We start from the raw sequence: 23,135 nt of genomic DNA on the forward strand, positions 1-23,135 counted from the left end.
TGCTAATAATTTTGCTGGTGTTCTTTAGGTAAAAGTGCAGTTTTTAAAAGCTTTTTTTTTTGGTAATCGACAGAGAAATGTATAGTGACAGAAAGGCCCACTCTAACCCAGACTAATGCCTTATGTAATACAAGCACAATGACTACACCGAATTTTCTCTGCTGAGTTCAGTGACTTGTAATGAAACATAATGATTTCTGTATATACAAGCCTAGATGTCTCTTTAAGTGATTGAGGGCAGAAGGAACCCTCACTGTATCTTGTGATAATTCCCTGTGTTTAAGGGTTGTGCTTTTGTGTGCTTGAATTAATTTTCTACTGTTACTCTTTTTAAATTAGCGGTTTTCTACATCTGCCATTAAAAGTGTACATTTCTTTGTCGTGGATGTACAGCACACATTTGCGTAACTTACGGTGTATGTCTTTAATTCCCAAAAGGAGCATTAGAATTGGAAGCCAGCAGCAATGCCCAGGAGAGAAGTGGTAATCACACCTTTGGAGATTCGAAGTGCTTGAGGTGCAGATGAGCACTTTCACGTCTTGTTAGCCACCCTCCCTGGGGCTTCATTACAGCAATAATGAAACGGCTGTTTTGTCTGTCACTGATGGGAGAACTGCCAGTCTTTGGTTTAGGCTGAGGTTTGCTTATCACAGGGTGCTTGTGACACAAACAGGCTGGGGGAGTTTGAGTCGTTTTCTTGTTTTGTTGCTGAGTCTCTATGGGTGATATGAATGGTGCAAAACGTCAGTAGTTTGAACGTGTTCAGATGGAGACTTCTGAACTGATGAACCAATCCCTTGAATTATTAAACCCGAGAGATTAAAAATCTGAATGAAACCTTTTTTGATCAGCGGACCCAAGTGCTAGTCAGTGGGAGGGGCAGGTCATTCAGAGTGTCATTACTAAGATGCCATGTTCAGTCCATGCTATTGCTGGAAAAGCAATGGGCATTTTCATCACGTGTTCCCTGGAGGCCTTGCTGTCCCTGCATCTAGAGTTAAAAGTTTGGAGGAGTAGGTTATAGCCTGCGATTTTGTCAGTAGGTTAAATTAGAGTCTGCAGTGTCTGATCAGTGTGGAGAGGCTTGCATTTTGGTGTGAGTGGGGAAATAGGATTCCACCCGATATAGAGCCTGAAGAGTAAGCAAGAAGCGAAGTCATGGTTAAGGTCTCTGTTAATTTTGCCTTGTTTGCAAGAGGATGACTTTAAAAATTGTATGTTAGAGTCTTTTCATCCTCTGGTCTGAGATTTGTGGACTTTATGATGGATAAATCCAGCCTTTTTTTTCATATTGGTTTTGTTTATTTTGGATAGGTTTTTGTCTTCTACTGTACAGAAAGATGACTGTTTCCAATCAATTGAGTACAGACCTAAATTTCTGCTTAAATTTCTTTGTATCTGGGAGAAAGTGGATGTGTCCATGTACATTTTTTTAATCTTCCTTTGTTAATGTCTAGAAGGTTAGAATTTCACAATGAAACAGAACTGACTGCTTACTTTTAAAAGTTACAGTTTAGGCCTTTGTGCTCACAAAGGGATGTTTCAATTGCATTGCAAAGTACTGTTTCCTGTATTTATGTGAATACAGTGTTGCTCTCTAGTGTTCTTTATACACTTCTTTACTTCACTCTTTCCCTATAGGATAAAGAAATTCCTGCAAAGAGGTCAAAGACTACTGGATCTGAGGTACTGCTAAGTTTTTTTTTTATTATTTTTTTTTCAACTGTTCCTCTGTTTCCTTCCCGAGATCCCTTTTCTGCAGAGTGAACTTGCTCTCACTGAATGTAGTTGACATATCTTCAAATGCAAGTCTTTTAGGAGGAAAGACTTAAAGGGATTTAATATTCTCTTCTTTGAATGGACCAGAAATGTCAGAATTCCTTTCTTCATCAAGATGTTCTCAAAGGCAAACATTTATGCCAATCTTTCAAAGGTTTGTTACGACTCTTGCAGTGTAGATGTGTTATCTTTTTTGCTACTGCGTTCAGAAACATTTGCAGTAAAACCTCCCTTAATGAAATATTCATTATGCTCTGACTGTGGATAATCTTTGGTTTATAAACAGAACTTCAGAAATCCTAAGTATGTTAGGGCAGAAGTTATACTGAGTATCTGCTTTTCAGAACTGTGGTTGTTTTCTATACTCAGCTGGGAAGCCCAAAGGGAGAAAAAGCACATCTGCTAATGGTTCAGCATTATCCAGGACTGAAGTTAAGGCTAATACAAGCCCAGAAAACATGGAAGATCTGCTCAGGCTTTTTCTGTGAAACAAGATTTGTTTATGCAAGTGTCTTTTCTAAAATGTAACATTTTCTGCTGTGCTTTGCCTGGCATAGGCTCATCTAAAACTTAGTAAAAGAATGTGAAAGAAAAAAAATGAACCAAACTATGCTTTAAGGCCACGATATGTGGGGGGGCGTGTGTGTGTCCCAGTCCTTATCTTCTCCTATCTGTTTGGCCAGTCATACTGCAAAACTGTAGCTACCCATCGTATGTGAAAGAACTGCCCTAACTGTCTGGGCTCTCATAGTTTTGCAGCCAGTGCGTGGTGCACTGGTTCTTGTGCTGTACAGCAGTCCCCACACAATCCTGCACTATGTTTCTTCTCCCTTTGCTGTGTGATTCATTCAAGCTACAATGCCTAAGTAATACTTTTTTATATTTTCTGTAGCTTAATGCCCATTTAGGTACTGTTTAGTAGATGTAGAATCATGCCTGAAAGAGGAATTATTCAGGGGAAAGAGTATGTGCCAGTAGACTTCTATCAAAAAATCATTGTCTTGCAACATCAGTTCTTATTTATTTCTCCTGCTGGCAAGTCAAGTATTCTGTTTCTTAGCTGCTTATAAATATTGAGTGAGGCAAAGATGTTTCATGCAGCATCTGAAACTGTTCAAAACTGCTGTTTTGTGCTGTGAGAAGCATGGTAGCTTGTTGAAAACCGTGCTTCTAGTAGCCTATGGAAAGGAGGGGAGGGGAAATGCCAGTGAGGGTGAGCAGGTCTTGCTTTCTTGGCTAGCGTAGCCTCCAGAGCTGCTTCACGTAACTCCTGCCTGTGTGCTGTGGTTTAACAGAACTACAGAAAATGAGCAAAGGCAAATGTACATTTCAATCCTAGGAGGCTTTTGATACAATTAAGCAAACAAGCATGCAGGCTGTAAGCTTCCTGAACATGCTTGGTCATTACTTTGATGGTGAAATGTGAGAACACCTTTGTCATCGTGATCTTTGGGATTTGTGGAGGAGAGAGAAAACAAGGGGATCTTTGTGTTCAGGAAAGCAGTTTCTTCTTACACTGGGCTCTTTAGCAGCTCTCCTTACCTTGGCCTGGTGAGAGATGCATCCTTGTGTGTGTATGCAGGGAAAGCATAGCCTAATCAGGGAGTAAAGGGAAATTGAGGAATTTAATGTCATGTACTGATTTCAGAATACCTCAGAAGCACTGGACTCCTTGCTCTTGTCTAGGAATGCAAAGGCTGCTATTGACAGCTGTTAACTCAGTTGATCCTTGCACTGAATTTGATTGGAATTCAAAGGTGATAGTTCTTGTCCTGGAAACTCATCTTTGAAACTTAAGCTTTTAGGGTGGCAGGTATTTGTTACTCTAGACAAGGGCAAACCCTCTTAAGAATGTGTGTTAAATTATGCTGAGCTGGTGTTTATCAGGTGGCAGTCTAGCTATGGAAAATGAAGATAATTTTGCAAGAGTCTCTTTAGTCTGTCTAATCTACTTTAAATTGTCCTTGGTGTTCCTGATGCCAGGAAAGAAGGTCTCAAAGTAGAGGAGTTTCAGCTTTCAACATTTGTAGGGTATGGAATGCGCATCCTACAAGTGTGTATCAGCTCTTTTACAGTCTCAGTTTGTAGTTTCTAAGGGAAACACTGTTGTGTTTCTGTATTAACTGTTTTCACTAGTTCAACCATTTCTTGTAACATTTTAGACCTTCCCAAATCTCAGTTAAATTTGGCTTTGCAGACACTGCTGACAACTGACCTTTTTGCTTTTGGAGATGGCTTTTGGCTGTTTGAGGACAAGAGAGAAGTTACTTTGAGGTAGAAACTATGCTAAAAGAAGTAATGTTCAGCTTCAGTCTTAAAATTATTAGCAGCTTGCAGTCTGAACCCCTGCATTGCCTTAAGCATTGCAAGCACTTGGAATACACTCTTGCCCATGTGAATCTCTGTGAAAGGTTTCAAAAGCTTCACACCTCTGTCTCGAAAAGTGGATGTTTCCACTGGGGTTACGGTCAAAACTGTCAGAGCCTGACTGTTGAATATGGTCTTCCATGTCTGGCAGGAAGAAGGTTTGAAGAGGTCATCATTTTCTTTTCAAGACAAGTGTGACACGTTGCTTCCCTGCTGTAGTGAAAGGGTTTCTAATCCACTCACCATTGTATGTCTTTGGAGAAGTATTCACATATTGTGTTGTTCAGAGGACCCAGGTGTTCTCGAATACAAAGTTTTATTTCATATGTTGGCCCTGGTAAGGAGTTTGTCCAAGCACGTAGAGATTATAGTCCTCTAACTTACAGACATTCCCAAGAGCATTTGAAAAAAAAAAAATAGAAAGAAACAAGACAGCTTTTGTTCTGTTGCATCCTGTGGGTTGCACAGTTCTGGAACACTCTTGTGGACTTCAGCTGAGAGGCTTCTCTGAGCCAAAATCTTCTGATAAATTAACTAGTCAGGTGAGATATAAGGGGTCATAGGAGTGGTCATGCAGTCTGCATAGATGATCTGACAGAGGACTTTGTGCTTCCAGCAGTGTTCAAAACCGGTGTTAGAGATTCATTTGTTAAAGTTGGTATGTTTCATAAGAAAGGAGAAGCTGCCGTCATTTCCCCTGCAGAACAGGTGCGCACATGGTGCTGACTTTGTATTCTGCCTTACCTACAGCCTCTAGCAGTCCATGGTGATGTTAGACCATTTTTCAGTATATGTAACCTGGGCTCCAGTTGTGTCCATTATATGGTCAGGGATTTGTGTTCCAAATTTCAGATTGTCAGTGAATCTTTCACCCTGATGCTTGAATTTGCCCAGAGTTTTGCTATGGATGTGTCCATTAGATGCAGTCTTACTTTGTGTTCCTATAGATGAACAAATGCTGAGAGTAGAGGTAATTGTCACTCAGCAGTCTAGTTGAAATCTACCCAGAGTACAGTTGGTTTACTGAGAAAGTTCCATAAATTATTTGATCCAACTTAACTTCAAATAAGTGGTTCCTTAAACTTGGGAATACCAGTGTTTCATATTTATTCATGTCATGGATACTCTGCATAGTTTTGCAGGTGAATATGTCCCATAACTGGTTGATCAGAGAATATGCCTGACGCCAGTGAGATTCCTGTGTGTAAAACCTACCTGTACCTACATAGTGTTCATAATTCCCTTTTCAGTATAACAGTACTGAAAAGTACTTTTCAGTATGTGAGGGAAGTACAGTATGAAGAGACTGCAGGCACTCTTGTGTTTGTGCTGGACATTGCATTCCGCTTTTGCTATGTGGCATGTTAATTTATGTTGGAGAAGTTCCACTGTCTCTTTGGTGTCCAGATGTTGCTGGCATCTGGTTTGTTGTTTTAATTGGCAAATACCTTATAGCGAACTTACATTGGGAATGCTTATAACATGGCTACTCATTTTGTAGGGAAATCCTACTCCATTTATTTCTGGATGTATTTCCTGACAGTCCGTATTTACCTTCTCCTATTTTCCCCTTTTTTATTTTCTGTCTTGCTTTTAAACATCACCCTTTGTTCACACTACTGCTAGGCAGCTTATGATTTTCATTCTTGTTAGTGCTCAGGTGCATGCTGCCATGTTCAGTTGATGGCTGATGAGAATCCCTGCCAGATTGCAAATCAGCAGACGGAAAAAAAAGGAAATGATAGCTGATTTTTCTTCTCACTTTCTTCGGGACTCGGGCTTCTCTATGACAAAGAGTCGGCAGCCCCCAAATGCTGCCACTAGTGCTTTTAGATTTTTTTAAGAGTTCTAGTATAAAAATTACTAAAGTAACTGTAAGCTTTAGCTTATCTCTTCTCCTTGTCATGCATGGTGATGGCAAATTGCAGTCTATAGCAGTTGCTCCACTTCTGCTTCAGATTATCTGAACCTTCGAAGTTGAGCGTTAAAGGTTGCAACCGTTGAGCAAAATCATACCTATTCAAAACCCTTCTCTCAAGTGTATGAAATAGGGAACGTGGAATGACTGGGAAAGAAACTAGTTGAACAAGAAAGGGAAAGTTAGGTAAGGAAGAATTGGTTTTGAGAGGATATAGGGCAGTCCAGAAAGGCAGGCATCAGAAAGGTCATGGGTTTTTTTTTTTTCCTTCTGCTACTCAGGTTTCTAAGAACAACCCCAGATCAAAATGAGTTATTTTCTGTAAGAATCTGTACAGCCAGAGCTGGTTGTTATTTTTGGCCATCAGTATTAGAGGACAGGATGATGACTAACAGTTTACCTGGGTACAGTAGTCTGTATTTTCCTTGCTTTTCTCAATACTTGCTGTACAAATATGCTCAAGTATATTTGTATATCTTTTTATCTTTCTGTTGTTTTCTCATTTCAAAAACAAAAAACTGTTTGTTTTCTGTGTGAAGGAGAGACATTTTTGCTTGTCTCAGCAAAAACTATATCATGAGGCATTAAAAATTATGTTCAGCTGAAATGGAATGCAGTAAGGTGCCAAGAACTGTTAAAGACAACACCCCAATAAAGCAAACAGTTGCAACCTACGTGGAGTTCCCATGTAACGTACTTAGGGTGTAATTCTTAGGAAATGAAGGGTATCATTTAGATATACTGGTTGTTCCTACTGATGTAATTTTCTGCTGATTTTCTTATGCAGTTGTAGGAATGAGGAAATGTACTTTTGACTGCTCTGTGTTGAGCAAGTAGAATCCACACTTCCCCTGCCCCTCTTCAAGGTATAATAAAGTTTAAGTACAAATATCTGTCTTGGGTTCACGTTGACCCAAAGTCAAACAAGCTACGTAATACTCTGGGTTGAGTGTCCCTCTGGGCTCTTCAGCTCCATTTTCCTAGAAGATTGATTCTGTCCCTTTTTCTAAATCTAGGACACTGTTTCCTCTTTTCTTGCATGCTCCAGGAATACTGTCCTGAGGAAACCGTCAGCCAGCAGAGTTGGCATGAGGCTGCCTGGAGGAACTCCTCCTTCTGGCCTGTTGCACAGTCGGCTCCCATGAAGTGGAGTCCCTTCTACGTGAGGCGCTTGCAGAGCTGGGTTAAATCTGGACTGCAGCTAGCAATGACCTCACAGGCAGGCCAGTTGACTGCTCTTGTACTAAGGCAGTTAAATGGTAAACTTTGAAAGCAATAGTTTTTGTTTAATGAGAGATCTTTTTTTCTGTGATTTGAAGGTGTGTCAGATGGGCTGTTGAAACAGTCTTGCCATTGCTTGAGGGGGTAGAAGTGCTTACTCTTAGGGGGTTGGTGAGGTGGAATTTTTTGTTTTACTGATTTAAGATAAAAATATCAGTTACCAGATGCATTCACCAGCCAAAACTAACCCCTGAATGACACATGCAGATGGTAATCTGTGAAGACAGGTGGTGTCTGACGCTTACATTTCTGTTTTCAGCTGAGGCAGGGACAGTTTTCAGCAAGGGATGGGAGACAACATTCAAGTGGTTTGAAGGAATAGGTGCTTGGTCTGGAAAAGAAAGGGTGATGGAAACATTCCTTTGTGGTACTTAGGGAGGAAAATAAGAAATGAAAGAGGAGGAAGAAAAATCCTAAAAAACCAGGGAGTCTACTTCTCTCGAGCTGTCAAAATATTGAGTATATGCTCTCCTTTCCACACGAGTGAATCTAGTCTCACCACTGTGAAAATTTGATTGCCCTATAAATAAAACTTTTTATTCTTAAATGTAAACACTGAATGAAGTCATTAATCTTTTGTAAATGCTTTTGGCAGCTTAGCATTAGATAGAGTACTTTTGGGGATTTTTTTTTTTTTTTTGCATACAAATTAATCTGTCAGGCTGTCACATTTAAGACTCTGACAATTCACATTTGACTGATACACAAATTATGAGGGCCTGGTCTTCAAGCTGAGTTAAATCCAAGTGGTTTTATTATGATTTTGAGAGCAACATTGCATTAATTTCAGTCCAGTTGTAGTCCAGCCCCAACAGTTGATTTGGTGGAGACCTGGACTGTTTACTAATTAAAGCTCAAAACCTAGCTTAGAGGCTGCTGAAGCCTTTGCATTCTACATGCTCAGGAAAGCATATGGCAGCATCTTAACAACAAAAATACAGGATTGTGGTGAAGGGGAAGACATCCTCTATAATTCCAGGAGTAGTTTGTAAGTTTTCTGCCTGTAGCTACCAGTCAGAACAATTCTTCTACCTGCATGGCAGTTCTCTAAGAGTTTCTTGTCAGCACTGGCTTTCATGCTGTGCATTTCTGTTTTCCAAGTGTTTCCCAGATGGATGTGCAGACTTTATCTGGCTTTCTTCCAACCCTTCTCTTACCTGCTGGTGCATGTATGTTGCTTTGTTCTGTCTGCTTGCTTGGCGTTGACATTTTTGAGCCCTCTTTACTTTTGTTTCAACTGTTCTTATATACATAAGGTGTATTTTATGAAACTGAGACTTATCTGAAACCTTTCTCATTTTTTTCCTTTTTTAAAAATCTTTTTTCATTTGGTCATGACCTGACTGGGAAAAGTGATTCTATTTGACATACCACTGATTGCAGTATGGGTATAGTACTTATGGATGGCAAATATAGTTTAAATTTATTGGGAATTGGCTATGAGGATCGTCCATAGCTTGTGATCTCATAGTAGAAATGCTAAGTGACAGCTGGGATTTTCCTTTGCTTTCTTGCTTTCCACATTCCAGATTTGTTTGGGAGGAGATGATCATAAAACCATTGGGATTGCTTTAATCAGACTGATGTTGATCCTGGTAATGGTATTTGTTTGTTGCAGCTGCAGGGTACAAGGAGCAAAAATACAAATATTTAAGGATTCACTGGAGCCTTAATTGTAGTTAGAGTCAGTGCAAGTCTTCAGTTGGTTCAACTTTATATTTTTTTCCTACAAATTTCTGCAAAAACATATTTTGTCTTTCCTGATCTGTTGTGATTGCTAATACCAATGTGAGTTTTCCTTGGCTGTGAAGAGATATCCCAGGCAATGTGATATTTTGAGGTTATTGTAGTAGTCTAAACCAGGTTGTAGACCTTGCTTGATGGTTTCAATTCAATTAATGCTCTACTTGGTAGTGCTTAACTCAGATAGCTTCATAAGAAGAAATCTTACGGCAGTTACGCAGAATTTTTCTCTTCGGAAAATGTTGCTTTAACCGCCTCAGTAAGAAGGTGTAGACTATTTATTTTTCTTCTAAAACCAAAAAACTTTACATGTTTATTGGGTTTTTTTCTCCCACACCCCCTTCTTAAAACAGCTTTCACTTTGTTTCTGTTAGGAAGAAGGTTAACACAAATGTGAGGTGTCTGTGTCCCTGTCTTTCCTCTGCAATCACTTTTGGATTAGTATCGCCTCATTGCAGCCAGATTTGATTGAGAATCAGAAGTGTCATTTGCATGAGTTTTTTTAAAAAAAAAGGCAAAAGAGGAGGGCCTGAAAGAATAAATCCTTGAGGGGGAAAAAACCTGAAACATTCTCCTCTGCTTAAAGGAAGCCAACTCTGTGCTATAGAAACATCCAATCCTCTTTGACTAGTAGACTCAACCACTGCCTCGTGGCAAGCTATTCTATGGACATACTGAACATTTTGTGAAGGGTAATATTGACATGGGAACAAAAAACATTAGGTGTATTTCCAGTGCTTGTTGTTCATATTCTCAAAGCAATGAGGCAGGGAAAGGATGAACCATGGAGGCTGAACTAAATGAATTATACAAATAAAAGTGGCTGTAACAGAGAAATGTGATGTATGTTGCTGCTCAATGCAGAGGAGAGAATTTGTGTTACTGTAAAATGCTAATTGCCTAGTGGAATTTATTTTCAGTTCTGTCACTATTTTGTTGTTTTAGGTCCTGTTTAATATGATTGTAGAAGTGCCTCGTTGGACGAATGCAAAAATGGAGGTAATTAAGAAAAATACCGTGATTATATAGGTATTTGTGGAAGTTATGACAATGTAGTGGTTTCCAGTAGTCAGAGTTTAATCACAGTTTGGATTGCTCTTTACACATTAAAATGTGCTCTGTTAAAATATTGGTTTGCAGTGGTACATACTCTTTCCTTGCAATTATAAAAAGTGTTGAAGTGCTAATTGTTTTCCTGGTGGAAACAGGAAAAGCAGGTGGGCACTGCTTCTTGACAGTCCTCTGACTGCAGAGTGTAGCGTATCTGCAGCAGAGTCCTGGAGTACTGACTTTCAGGATGTTGTCCAGCATTTAGACTAACGCTTGCTTATGGAGCTTTCCACTCAGATGGTTTAATTCATCATTTGCACTGTACAGTGTGCTAGGCCAAGTCCTGACAAATGGTGTTACAATTAAAAGAGTATTTCTTTTGTGACAAAAATAAATACTGATTGAACGTATCTACTCCTGCAGGGAGGTATTTTACAAGTAGTGAAATCATCTATAGTGTTTGTGAAACAACAGATCTCACCAGGGTATGTCCTGTCTTCCTGAACATTTGTATTAATTTTGGGGATGCTTCCCAGATGCTTTTAAGGAAGTTTGAGTTGTTAACTCTTTTAATTACTAAAAATAATACCAAAGAATCTCCCTAGCCTGTTATATGAGAATTTTTTCTCCTTTCCTCGATTACAGAAATGTGTTTGCCATCACAGTTGTTACTCTTCAAGCAGGGTTACCTCAGATATTTACCCTGTATTTTAAGCTCATGATTAATTGTGGAAGCTGAGTTCTGTTTTGCAGAGGATTGCTTTGACAATGCTACTTGAACGCTGCCCAAAGCTCAGGTTGCTCTCCTTCTACTTCTTTCAGCACATCTTGTCAAGGGTAGAAAAGTTTGTCCTGTTAGGTTCAGAAATCAGTTATTTTTGACTTTTTGGTCTTGATGGAGGAGACTAGATGTAGATCCCTAATGTTTAACTTTTAATACCCTTAAAATTTCCTGCATCAACCATTAAGGCAGTTGTCTTGCCTTGCCATTGTGTCCTGGCAGTCCCTCAGTCCAGACCATGGTAAGCTGCTGACACCTGTTATTACCAGATCTTGCCTGATCATTGCTGAGCTCCACTTCTGTCAGTGTCCCAAGTAACATATTTGAGCTCTTCACTGTTAGGTTATGACCAGAAGCAGGTAGAATCCAGTGTATAACCAGAAATGCCTGAACCTTCGTCTTGGCTCTTGGGGAGGATTTACTTGTGGAATGAGTACATACTATTGACAGGCTGGTGTGCTTCAAAAAAGTGGAATTGGGATGGCTTTGGTGATGGTGCTTCAGGTAAATGACAGGGATATAAAATGAGTATGGACTGAGGGCTGTGTCCTTATGCAGGAAAGCTATGGACCGCTTGAGTATAACCACTTGAGCCTGTAACGCACGTTTTGCCACTCAGATGAGTGTTTGTAAGCAAGAGCCAGGCTTGGGTTGGACTGTGGTGCGGAGTGTCAAAAGGGTGGTTACAGTGTGAATTAGCTGTGGTGGGTAACTCAGGCAGTGCAAATATGTGTATGGTTTGTATATGGGTTTGGGGGAGGATGTTACTGTTCAGCTGTAGTTCAGCTCTTCTGACAGTGCTTCTTTAGGAGTAAGAATGCCCTCTTCGAATGGTAGCTTAACTTGTTCCAGATCTGCGTTAAGTTGGCATTTGGTGGCTGTGGAGAACTTGTGCTTGTGAAAAGGCATTTGTATGCTGAGAGGTGATGGAAAGAAGGGATGTTTGCAACTGGAGAGCAACAAGCAGAGGGCAAGAACAATTTCTTCTGTGGCTGTCAAAGCCCCAGTTGTTGGAAGACGTTGTGCTACCATTTGCACATCTGTTGAACTTGTACTATACAGTGCAAGAACTTCTGACTTAAGTTCCTTTCAGTTTTTATGTTTGACCATGACAGTCTCCTTACAAATTTATTACTTTCTCTTCTAGATTCATTTTCTTCTTGCATATTTTACAGCATTATTTAATACCTTAATAAGCTGCTTTTTGAATATGACCCTTGAGATTCAGAGTGAAGTTATCATACTTTTAATAATCCTCAAACCACAAGCATGTGCTGCCAGATGGATCTTCCCCACTGGCTGGGTATGGAATGAATTGCTTTCCATTTTAACATTCTCCTCCTCTCTTTCCCTCTCCCCACCCCCACTCCCTTTTTCACGATCTGCTTAGATTGCCACTGAGGAGCCGTTGAATCCCATTAAACATGATGTAAAGAAAGGCAAGCTTCGATATGTGGCAAATATCTTTCCTCACAAGGGTTATATATGGAATTATGGTGCCCTCCCACAGGTAACATTTTTGTTATAATGGTGAAAGTTTTCTGTCTTCTGTGTAAATTGCCTTGTAAATCTTGGATACTGCCTGAATGCAAATCAACTGCAAGAGGGGTGATTCTCTTTGATAGGTTTGTAAATTAGGATCTTTTTTTATGTTGAACTTTATTGTGTCCATAAATTTTGATCAGAATTTGGGTGTGGGAGTAAATATGTGCTGTGTTTTCAGGAAGGAGTTAAATGATCAAGAAATCTCAAATCTTTAGTCTGTGTCTCTGTACTGCAGTGACAGAATTAAACTGTCATGATCTGCCATTCAAGAATACTTTGTCAAGTAGACCTTTTCTACTTAAACAAGGCATTTATTTAAAAACTCAGTTAGGATTTTCATGTACTGCAGCATAAATTTTAATTGGGATTTCTTAATATCTTTAACAAAGAGGAACACAAGGGCTGTTCTTTTTTAGATTAAACCTCAGCTGCCTGACTTAACTTTTCTCTGAACTGTGAGACTTTACTGATCATGATGCATTCAAAACTTTGAGCCTTGACAAACCCAACTAATGGCTGAAATTTTGAGCATAATGAAAAGTTTTAAGCTTTCTGTGAAAAACACATGCTTAAATTAGTACTGAAGAACATGATGGAGCTTGAAAAGTGTAATTTATTTTCTTTTCACTTAACTGTATAAGCAGTGAAAGTTGAATCCTGAAAATTTGCTTATGTGTTTGATCCCTGGAGAGGAGATACTAGGCAGGTGCTGGAATACAGCAATGAAGTTCTTGTCTAGTCAATAGACAAAATTTCCAAGTAGGTATAGTTGGAAACCAGCAATTCCATTTAATGTTTTGAAGTTTGTATGTTCCTTAGTGTAAAGCCAGAATTATTTGAAAATGTAAATATTTTCCTGCATAAAGTGCTTTATTTTGGACTTAGAGTACTTTCCTCAGGAGAAATGTTCAGCATCCCTTGTTACCTGGTGAGCTAGGGAGGGCTTGAACATAAGTGTCATTTTTATTTTTTACTGTATTAGATTATTAGCTATCATAGCAGAAGTCGCTGTACTGTCCAGAGAACAATACTATTCCTTCCTTCTGACCTAGAGGTGAAGAGGTGTGACTGGGCAGAAGAGTAGTACTGGTATAATTCAGCCCTAAATGAAGAGCACTTTGGAAGGATGAGAGGACACAGTCTTAAGCTGTGCCAGGGGAAGTTCAGGCTAGACATTAAACATTTTTTTTACAGAAAAAGTGGTTGGGCACTGGAGTGGATTGCCCAGGGAGGTGGTGGAGTCACCATCCCTGGAGGTGTTTAAGGAAAGACTGGACGTGGCACTCAGTGCCATGATTTAGTTGATAAGGTGGTGTTAGGTCATAGGTTGGGCTTGATGATCACCAAGGTCTTTTCCAACCTAGTTGATTCTGTGAAGAATACTGGAAAAAGAAATATTAAGTTTCAATTCTCTCTTGATTCCACTTCAGCAGTTTTTTGATAATGATTCTGCTTTGCCTTCCAGTATCAGTCAAGTTCTCAAGAACAAGTTTGAGGTGGAGTAATGATCATGGACAGCAGTATAGCTCCTTGGAAAAAAAAGTTTTCTAGAATCTTTTCAACAATACTTGATTGGACTCAAAATTCTTAACAGAAAAGCTTCTCAGCTGTAGAACGAGTTACTCATTACTTGCCAGTAAAAGTAAAATCAAGTACTTGTCTAGTAATTAGGTTAGTATAACTTGGCTAGGATTCCTTGCTTGTGCAGTACACAGAGCAGGGGTTTAAACTTGCCTCTTTAGTCTTAAACTCTAAACTGTCCTTTGGAATGTACATGTCTCAAAATACTGAATGAAGAAATACTTCATACCTAAAGCTAAAATCTTTAAATAGCTTATTGGGTGCTGACAAATCTATGTGTAGGAGTGTGGTTAGCTCAAAGCTTAGATGTTTTAGAAAACAACTTATGTTAATATCATGGTATTTAACAAGTATAATAAAAATGTAGTTGTAAGATGTCTTAGCTTGATTCCACTATCACTAGTAACTAGAAAAATCATATTCAGGGTCCTCTGAGGCCTTAATCACTGCAGTTGGGTAAAGTGTACCTGTTGAGTCATTGATGCAGGAAAAATACTTCCTCAGTAATCCTCATGTCACTTGTCCTGGGTGTGAGTTACTCAGTGTCAGTCTACTGGCTGTTTATTTTTTCTCCTTCCATTGAGCAAGCCTGTTCTCGGAAAGCTGATGTTTTTATTGTTGTTTTTACTAATCTTTGTAATTTAGTGGTAAGATGAGTTGTAATTTCAGTTCAGCTGGTAACTGATAGTTCTCTTTCCTTCTGCAGACCTGGGAAGATCCAAGCCATACAGATAAGGTTACAGGATGTTGTGGGGATAATGATCCTATTGACGTTTGTGAAATAGGTTCAAAGGTTTGTATTTATTTAATTTAATTAATTAAATAAAATTAATTAATTAAATTTAATTTATCAAGGTTAACATAATAATTTGCTAGTAACTTTTGGAAGAGAAGGTCAGATGGAAAACAAAAAATGTGTTAATAGTGTTAGGGACTGACAGAAGTACCAATAGAGAGTCTAAGGAGAGAATAGGTAAGGAAATGGTGGATTTTTAAAAAGGAGGAGAAAAGTAGAATTTGGTAAAGTCTTTGTACTGGTTAAAAGGGAAAATAAAAGAACAGCATCCTGAAGTTCTGTGGGTGGACAGTAAGTTTTGGGTGAAGGAGGCGAGGGTTAAGATTTTTGGGGAAGGAAAAGATTTATTTCCTTTTTCCCTGTTAGCAGTACTGGAGCTAGGAATAGGTTGCTGAAAGATGAGGAGATAAGACAGCATCATACACATTAAAATTACAAAGTCAGACCCACAAAGGAGGTAAGTTTGAGTTTACTCATGAGTACAAACAGAAGTAGATCCTCTTTTCTAGAGAAGACAGGAACCTGCTGCAGTGATGCAGAGTTATGAGCCATGGAGTGGATGGATGAAAAAGAGGTGCAGCAAACACCATTAGTAGGTATAAAGGAAGGGTCTAGCTCATGGAAAGAAAATTCTACGTATCTAGAGGCAGCAGAGAATGGAGTGGTACTGTGTATCAAAAATGGGGTTATGAAATGGGTGAGTTTGAAAGAGGGATCTCATAGGATATTTAGGTAAGGGGAAATTTAACCAGTGACTTCAGTAAAAGTGACTTTATTTGGGGTAAGAAACTTAAAGATGAATTTCAAGGGATCGAGAAAGAGTTAAAAAGGCAATATTAGCTGGTAGGGAGAAGGTTCCTAAGAAAATGCAAAAATTGTTTTGATGGTATTTCTGGGGGAGTGCTGTGTGTTTATATTGGGATTTATATTCCTTCCTCTGTGGAGTCCAGAGGAAGGAATAGCAAGAGAGTAATTAGGACCATGAGTTGAAAAAGTAGAGAGTCAAGGGACAGGAAGAAGTTTAAAAATGAGTAAGAGACACTTCTGACTTGGAGTGTGAGGGGAAGACCAAGAAAGTGTGGGGGAACTAGGGTAAAAGGGAAGGAAGACATTTTTAGCTACTTGTCTAGTTAAATAAATGCTGGCTGGAGAGCTGAGGCTTGGAGAATAGTAATGGTGGGAGAAAGGCTAGGAATACTAAATAGGTGTATACTGGGTTTGCAGATCTATCTTGCAATTCTGTTATAGGCTGCTGGCCAAAAATGTAAAAGTATTTTTTTTGTAAGGTAAAAGAGAAATTCTGTGTGTTGTTTTCCAAATCTTTGTGGCGTTATGTTCTGTTTCAGATTCGTTCTTCTGGTGAGATTGTTCAGGTGAAGGTCTTGGGTGTTTTAGGTCTTGTTGATGAAGGAGAGACAGATTGGAAGATAATTGCCATCAGTGCAGATGACCCAGAAGCTCAGAAAATCCATGGCAAGTATTTTTGTCTTTCTTAATGCAGTTATGTCAGAAACTTGCACAGCAGAATGGTACCTGAGTTTAGGCCACCCAGGATAAGAAGAGGCAGACAGTGGAAAGGCGAGACTTTTATTTTTTTGTTGTTGTTTAAGTCAGGTGCTTCCTTCAAGGAGGGCATATGTGCTTTCACACTAAACTTTTAAAGTGGTTTGCTTGGATTTTCAAGAGGACATGTCATGCAGAAATTCTTTTGACTTCTGAAGCACAACTGCCTTAGAAAGTGACCTCCAAAAAAGTGACAGGCTTTATCCCCTGTGTAATAGTGCCTGTTTACCCACTTACATTATGTATTACACTACTGTTTTCCTTGTTGAAAGTGTTTGTTCCTTTTATATTTGCAGGCATTGTGTTTCATCCTGAAAAGGCATTTCCAATGTCTTGCCACTTTTAAGAGGATTGCTTCCAAAGTTTGTTGCTTAGTATGAGCAATCAGGTTTCACCTTTTAGCTTGAAAATTTGCAAAGTAAACTGCTAATGCAGCTCACCCTAATCAGCCTTGATGGTGACTAGCTGTGCAGGGGGAAATATCCTGCTCAGACTTGTCCTCCCTGTGATGATTCTTCTGGTATCCAAATGAAGCTTGAATACTAAAGTGTGTCCATGCAAGTAACACGAGGTGTAACTTTGATTGCAGATGTGTTAAAACTGCAGGAAGTTATGTTTTTACAGCACAGGTAAAGTGCAGTTTTTCTCTGGATAAATGGAAGTTTGCTTCCTCAAATGGAATATTACTGGGAATCATGAGAATTAAGTGAGGAGGTTTGTCTAAAAGTGATTGTTAGGAGACCAAAAACCATATATACCATCAGGTACGTACAATGAGAGCCTGCTCTTTGTTTGTAGGGAGCACCAAGGTGTGGAATGGCCTTTCTGTAGGAATAGAACAATCCAGTAGCTTTTTAAGGAATTGTGTTTCTCAGCTATAGAGGTTTTTTCATGGTTTCTGAATGTAAAGTATGTCACTGGACTAGCCCTTCATTCTCAGTTTTCTTGCAGGTTGCTTTCACATGGAGAATACTTGACTTGTGGGGAAAGAAGGGGACAAGAAGAGATGAGGAAAAGGAAACTCTTGGGTTGATGCTGATTAAAATCATTGGGCAGATGAATTACTACATAGTGTTTATGACTCTTTAACTACTTTGACAGTTAGAGATTAAGAAGGTCAGCTTAAGGAAAGAGTAAGTAATAGCTTGCTGTTAATGTCAGTATCAATTTAAACTACTCTGTAATGTGCAGCAAAATGCAATATAAGTGTCAGTACTTAAAAGTGATTAGCACTTCATTTCTAGACACTGTTCTGCTTAAAGACTTACCTTTTCTCCCTAGCAATTTCTGAGAGAATGTGGTCAGAAAAGTGGATAAAAGAATTCAGAAAGAGTCTACTAAGTAGGGGCAAAACTGTGGCAGTTTATTCCAGTATTATTTATTATTATATTGGGTTAACTGTCTGTGTTTGAAAGCTCTCTCTGGTGTTTTGGTTGGTTTTGTTGGTTTTTTTCTCCCAGGTAATGACTGATTTATTTCAACTCTATTACTGCTTTAGTTTATTTGGGAGGGGAGGAGTAAGACCTTTAGTCTTTAAAATAAAAAGAAGAAAAAGAAGTGGGAGGAATGGGCAAACCATTGCCTGTAGTTGATTCCTGTGTGCATTTCTTATCAGGAATATGTACAAAAACTTCAAGAAGAGAACTATCCTGAGATTCAGAGAAGTATAGAAACATGTATCCAGTGTAATATGATTTCCCTTTGGGATTGGAGTTGCAGCCCAAGATTTACAAAAGAAAGGAAAGGGGGAGAAAAAAAGCCCCCATTTGCTTTCAGAAAACATGACTGGCTTGCAGTGTTTAACAGCAATCATTCTTCAGTCTGAAAACAAACAAATCTGTTGGAGCAGGCAGTACAATATGTCCTTTTATACTTGTTTTTCCCCCTTCCCAAAGTTGTTAATTATTTCAGCATAAAGGGATGGCAGCTACAGATAAAACCGGTCTCTCCCTCAGTAATTGATGTGCTGCTGTGTTACGGAGGTGGCCTCCTGGGGAAGATGAGGCTAAGTGCTGCTTTCTAATCCTGTCCAGTCACTTCTGTATCATTTGTTAAACATTTCCAACTGGACTGAGAATCATCACATTTGCTTTCAACTTAGTATGCGCAGAGCCCCCAGTGAACATTTGGGAAAGATAATTCTGAGACACCAGAGTGGTGATTACTTGCAAACCCCATCCTGAGCCCACACCATGTGTTAACTCGTCTTGCTCTTTAAGCACACCCCAGGTACCTGGGATATTCTTCTTCCGGGATCATGATTGTTCTCATAAGTACAATTGATTTTTCTGAGACTTCACAGAAGTCAGAACTGAGAAGTCACAACTTCTGAGTCCTTCTCATTGTTTATTCATAGCACTCCACTGGACTGTGTCATGCAGGCATTTATTGATAAATACTGGCTTAAATTGGAAACCCTGCCTAGAACTCTCTCTTTCGCACAGAGCAGTGAGAAACTCTTGTTTACAGTGACAGTACGCAGGAATAATGAGCAGTTCTTAGCACCTGTTTAAGTGGGAACTGTGTCATCAGTAGGAGTAGCAGGGACTTAGCATCTTCTTGGACTGGCTTTGTAAGGTAACCTGTTTGAAATACTAGCACTTAATTCTGGTGGGCTCGGGGACAGTCTCTCACCAAATACAAGCTGTATGTCAGATGCAGATACCTGTGTGAGAAAGTTTCTTTTAGACTACAGCTAGATGTCTTCAGACTTACCTATTTCAATAAGATCTGTCTTTGTGGCTGTTGTGTTTCTGCTCAGGCAGTTGCTAGGTAGATGGTTATTAGTGGACCAGCAGAGCAACTTCAGACCAAGCAACTCTGAGAAAGGACCTAAAAGCTCCTTGCAGACTGAAACACTAAATCTTGGTGGTGTAATAGGCCTGGTTGCTTTCTTTATTGTTGCTTTTTTTTTTTTTTTTAAATAGGCAGGAGGAGAAGTAAATTCTTGGAGTGGAAAGGTTGCTTGTCTGCTTATCTCATAGATGGGATTGAATTTGATATATTGGAGATCACTTGTATATCTGATGTGCTTTACTAGTTTCAGGTCAGAAAGAATGAGTGACACTTTTGTGCTGTGATTTGATCTAAATGTATGTGGCATCGTCATATTGGACAAGAGGTTTTAAAAATCACTGGCAGTTGAAGCAGGAATTGTGTTTGAAGCAGCTTATGAAGTCTGACTTTCAAAAGGTCATCTTGCCCTCCTTCAGCAAATTGGACTAATGGTATATGCTGGGTGGCATTTTGGAGGTGATTTACTGGCCTGGAATCTTAGCAGCCATTTTTGCTGCCATTGCTCACTGGAAAGATGCCAGGATATTCAACAGCAGTTGGTGATGTCTGCTGGCTTTATTGTGCTGCCATTTGCTGGCACTGGTGCAGTTAACTGCGCTGTGTTGCCATGCTGCTTTTACAATATGCATCTCAAGATAGGGTTAAGTGATCAAGCCCTAAATGGCAAAACTAAGGCATATTTGATATTTTCTACCATATATTTTTACAGACCTTTGCATGTGAGTGTGTTTATTCACAGAGAAGCAGCAGAGACCCAGAAGACCTTTGTTGTGGATTTGTGTAAGCGCTCAGTATAAAGAAATTAATTAGCTGTACCAAGGCTCCCCTCCTACCCCCTGCACATAATACACCAAATGCCTTTATATGGAGTGTAGCTGCCGCTTCCTGTAAATGTTTATAAGATGTTATTAAAAACATATGTCCTCTCTTCCCACAGACCTTGTTTAGAAAGCTTGCTGCAAACATGTTGTTTTAGCTTTGCTTGCAAGAAGCAGCATCTGTTGTACTAAAAATGGTAGTTTTGTACAAATGCTTTTGTTGCTCTGTTCTGTAAAGCCAGCTAGAATTGGGATCTGCATTCACATTGGCTCACTCCCTTGACAGCGAGCTAGCAGCACTTCTTGGTGCCAGCCTCTGGAGATTTTCCTTATGGACACTGAACTGCAATGCTTAATGTGATCTGCTGTCTCTTCTTAACCCTTGGTGCTTAACTTTGGTGTCCAGAAAAATGAGACCTATGGTTGTACACAGGCAGTATAGAGAAATTCCCACATAGAGCCCCGTGGGTATGTGCTGATAATGTACCTGCGGGAGCCTGACCTTCTACTCTGCCACTTGGAGCAGGGCTTGCTGGCAGAGATGAAACTGCTTTGGGCCATGTACATGCTTGCTGCTCCCAAACCTGCCGCTTTCGACATCAGTGTGAGTACATAGCACTAAGGGAAGATAAGCAGTCAAGGTCAGAAAAAAGTGTCTTAACAGTGTTGTAGGAAAGACATCTAAGTTGTTTGCTTTTTTAAAAATCATAATAATTTGTAGCTGTCTTCTATAGATACTAGTGTAGTCAATGATTGTACTGCTTATTGTGATCTTTTCTTTTACTTTCTTTGCTTGATTTCTCTTTTCTGAGTGTGGTTTTTCTCCTTTCCCCCCGATATCCCAAAGAGGCTGTTTAGATTTCAGTGGAAGACAAACTGTCTTTCGAGTTTTTCTATGGTGACTTTCAGTGAACTGGGGACGTGACTGTTGAGTGATGCAAGAGCTTCTGTTTTCCTTGTATTTTGTATTATGTGCTGACTTGACAGCAACAGCATTGATACTTTTTGGGGGTTTGTTTTGTTGCATTGTTGCACTTTCTTAATCTGCTTACCACCAACTTCCATTATAATACAGATGTTCTAGAGTCTTTTTTTTTTTAATTCAAACTTTCGAATTTAATTTGATGTTCAGTAGCTGTCCTTTATAGTAAAGAATAGTGAAGCATAGGGGTGAAGGAGAATAACTTGCAAGGAACCCAGGAAATAAAAGCAACCAATGCCCCACTTCTTAAGTCCTCAAAACCAGAATATACGGCATCCATATAATGCTGTAGTCTGATTGTGTTTAGTAATTTTACTTAGGCAAGGTATTTTCCAGTAGAGAGAGTGTGAAATTCAGGGAGATGATTCTATCCATGAAGATAGAGTCTCCATCATAAGGAGATAATGGAAGTCTGTCCCAAAGCCTATCCTAATATTTGAGTCCTTTTAAATAAGTATAAATAAAACCTATAAGTAAGGGACAACAGATGGAGGAGTACCATGTGCCAGTTAGTAGACTGTAAAGCACTTGATGAACAGTTTTTATGGGAGCAGAAGGCAAATAACCAAGTAGGGGGAATGGAGAAGCAGAGTTAGGAGAGGCATTTGGAACCAGAAAAAAGGAGCAGCAGTGTGAGAAAGTATGCTTGAATTTAAGTAGTGTCTGGAGATGGAGGTCTGGAGTTTGTCCACTGCTGGAAGCCGAGGAAACTGCTGCAGCAGCCTGGTTTGTTTTACAGACTTGAGGCGATACTTTCTCTTCAACAAGTGTTAGATATTGTGAACTCAAACCTCACAAGAGGAGGAGATGACATGGGCTCAAGTTGGAGGAGGGATGTTCTCTTGCTTGGAGAGAACAGGATGATACATTGGAGTCCTGAAGCTAATTTGAAGTGGAGCTGCAGTTTTATTAGTGCCCAAATGAAGCATTCTGCCTCCAACCAAGATCCCACCCTTTTCTAAATCATTCCTTCTTGGTTGGTCTCGCCCACCCACCCTAGTGAAAAGCTTCTTGTGCTCTTAAATATGTATTCCAACTAGAAGACCTGCCTTTAGTACAGCCTTATGTGGCCTTGCTTTTTTCTGGGATTCTGCCAGTGAAACTCCCTGATCTCCTACAGACAGATGGCCAGCAGCCAAGTTCAAAATGTGTTTTACTCTGAGTCCATAAACACGTAGCCCTGTTAAGTGTGTGCAAAAGCAAAAATGTACATAGGGTTCTTCAGGGTTTTATATTTTATTCTTTGGGTAGTGGTAATAGAGTGGAATTTGGGAGTGGCATCTATGACATGCCTGTTAACACTCAGAATGTCTTCTCACATAGGTCTGGCCTCCCAGTTCAGTCTACATGTCATCTCTCTTGGTGGTCTGCTGAGAACTGAATGGTCTGTAGCACAAGACCTTTTCTCTTTTACTGTTCTCTTCAGAAATACTTTAATGTACTTGTTCAGGTTCACAATGAAATTTTAAGAAGACATTTAGGCACTTAAAGGTGGGAAGCACATGACTAGGTATCAATTCCATGGACTAAGCAACTGATTTTATAGGACTGGATAGACAGAAGAGTATCTTAGCAGAAATCACTGCCAACCAGATGCCATTAAGTGATGCATATCTGTGGGAGAAGATAATGAAGTAACCAAGCAATACTGAGAGAGCAAGAAGGAATAAGGAAGGGAGACATGAGTGAGTGACTTGCAAAACATTAGAGGAGAGCAACACCATGGAAGGTGTCCTGAGCAGAGTGAGGTTATGAAGTAGTTGGTAGACTACAGCAGTAAAAAGTCAGCTCCCGTTTCCATCAGAAGTGACTGTGGAAAGGAAACAGAAGATTACACCAGTTACAAAGTATGTGGCTTCCAGGAAGGACAAAATCCTTTATTGTATCAAAATAAGTACAAAAGTGTTGAAAACTTTTCCATGTGAACGTGTTGCCAGAGAGTTAACTTGTCAAGGGGTTGATGGGACCACGCTGTTGCAAGTGACAGAAGTGGTGGTGGTCTCAAAGGACAGCCCGTTAAAATTTGATATGCCCAGCAGGAAAGGGTGTAAGATCCCAAACTGCATTGTTAATATGGCAGGATAGTCTTCAAGCAGAATGATTGTGATGTTTCATCTCTCTGTACACACCATGG

General features: G+C 39.6%; 1 protein-coding gene across 2 annotated transcripts in view; it reads left to right on the forward strand.

Moving 5' to 3' along the window:
- The window catches only part of PPA2 (inorganic pyrophosphatase 2), a 34,571-nt gene that overhangs the window by 1,907 nt on the left and 9,529 nt on the right, over positions 1 to 23,135 (forward strand). For both annotated transcript variants that reach the window (XR_014226415.1, XM_082282060.1), the window contains exons 3-7: positions 1,643 to 1,687; positions 10,035 to 10,088; positions 12,311 to 12,430; positions 14,753 to 14,839; positions 16,189 to 16,315. Coding sequence is in view for 1 of the 2 variants with exons in the window: in XM_082282060.1 (XP_082138186.1) it covers positions 1,643 to 1,687; positions 10,035 to 10,088; positions 12,311 to 12,430; positions 14,753 to 14,839; positions 16,189 to 16,315 (433 nt within the window). In the remaining variant the exon portion in view is untranslated. The remainder of the gene's footprint in view (positions 1 to 1,642; positions 1,688 to 10,034; positions 10,089 to 12,310; positions 12,431 to 14,752; positions 14,840 to 16,188; positions 16,316 to 23,135) is intronic.

The sequence above is a fragment of the Coloeus monedula genome (assembly GCF_965178545.1).
Source record: "Coloeus monedula genome assembly, chromosome: 5".
NCBI lineage: Eukaryota > Metazoa > Chordata > Aves > Passeriformes > Corvidae > Coloeus > Coloeus monedula.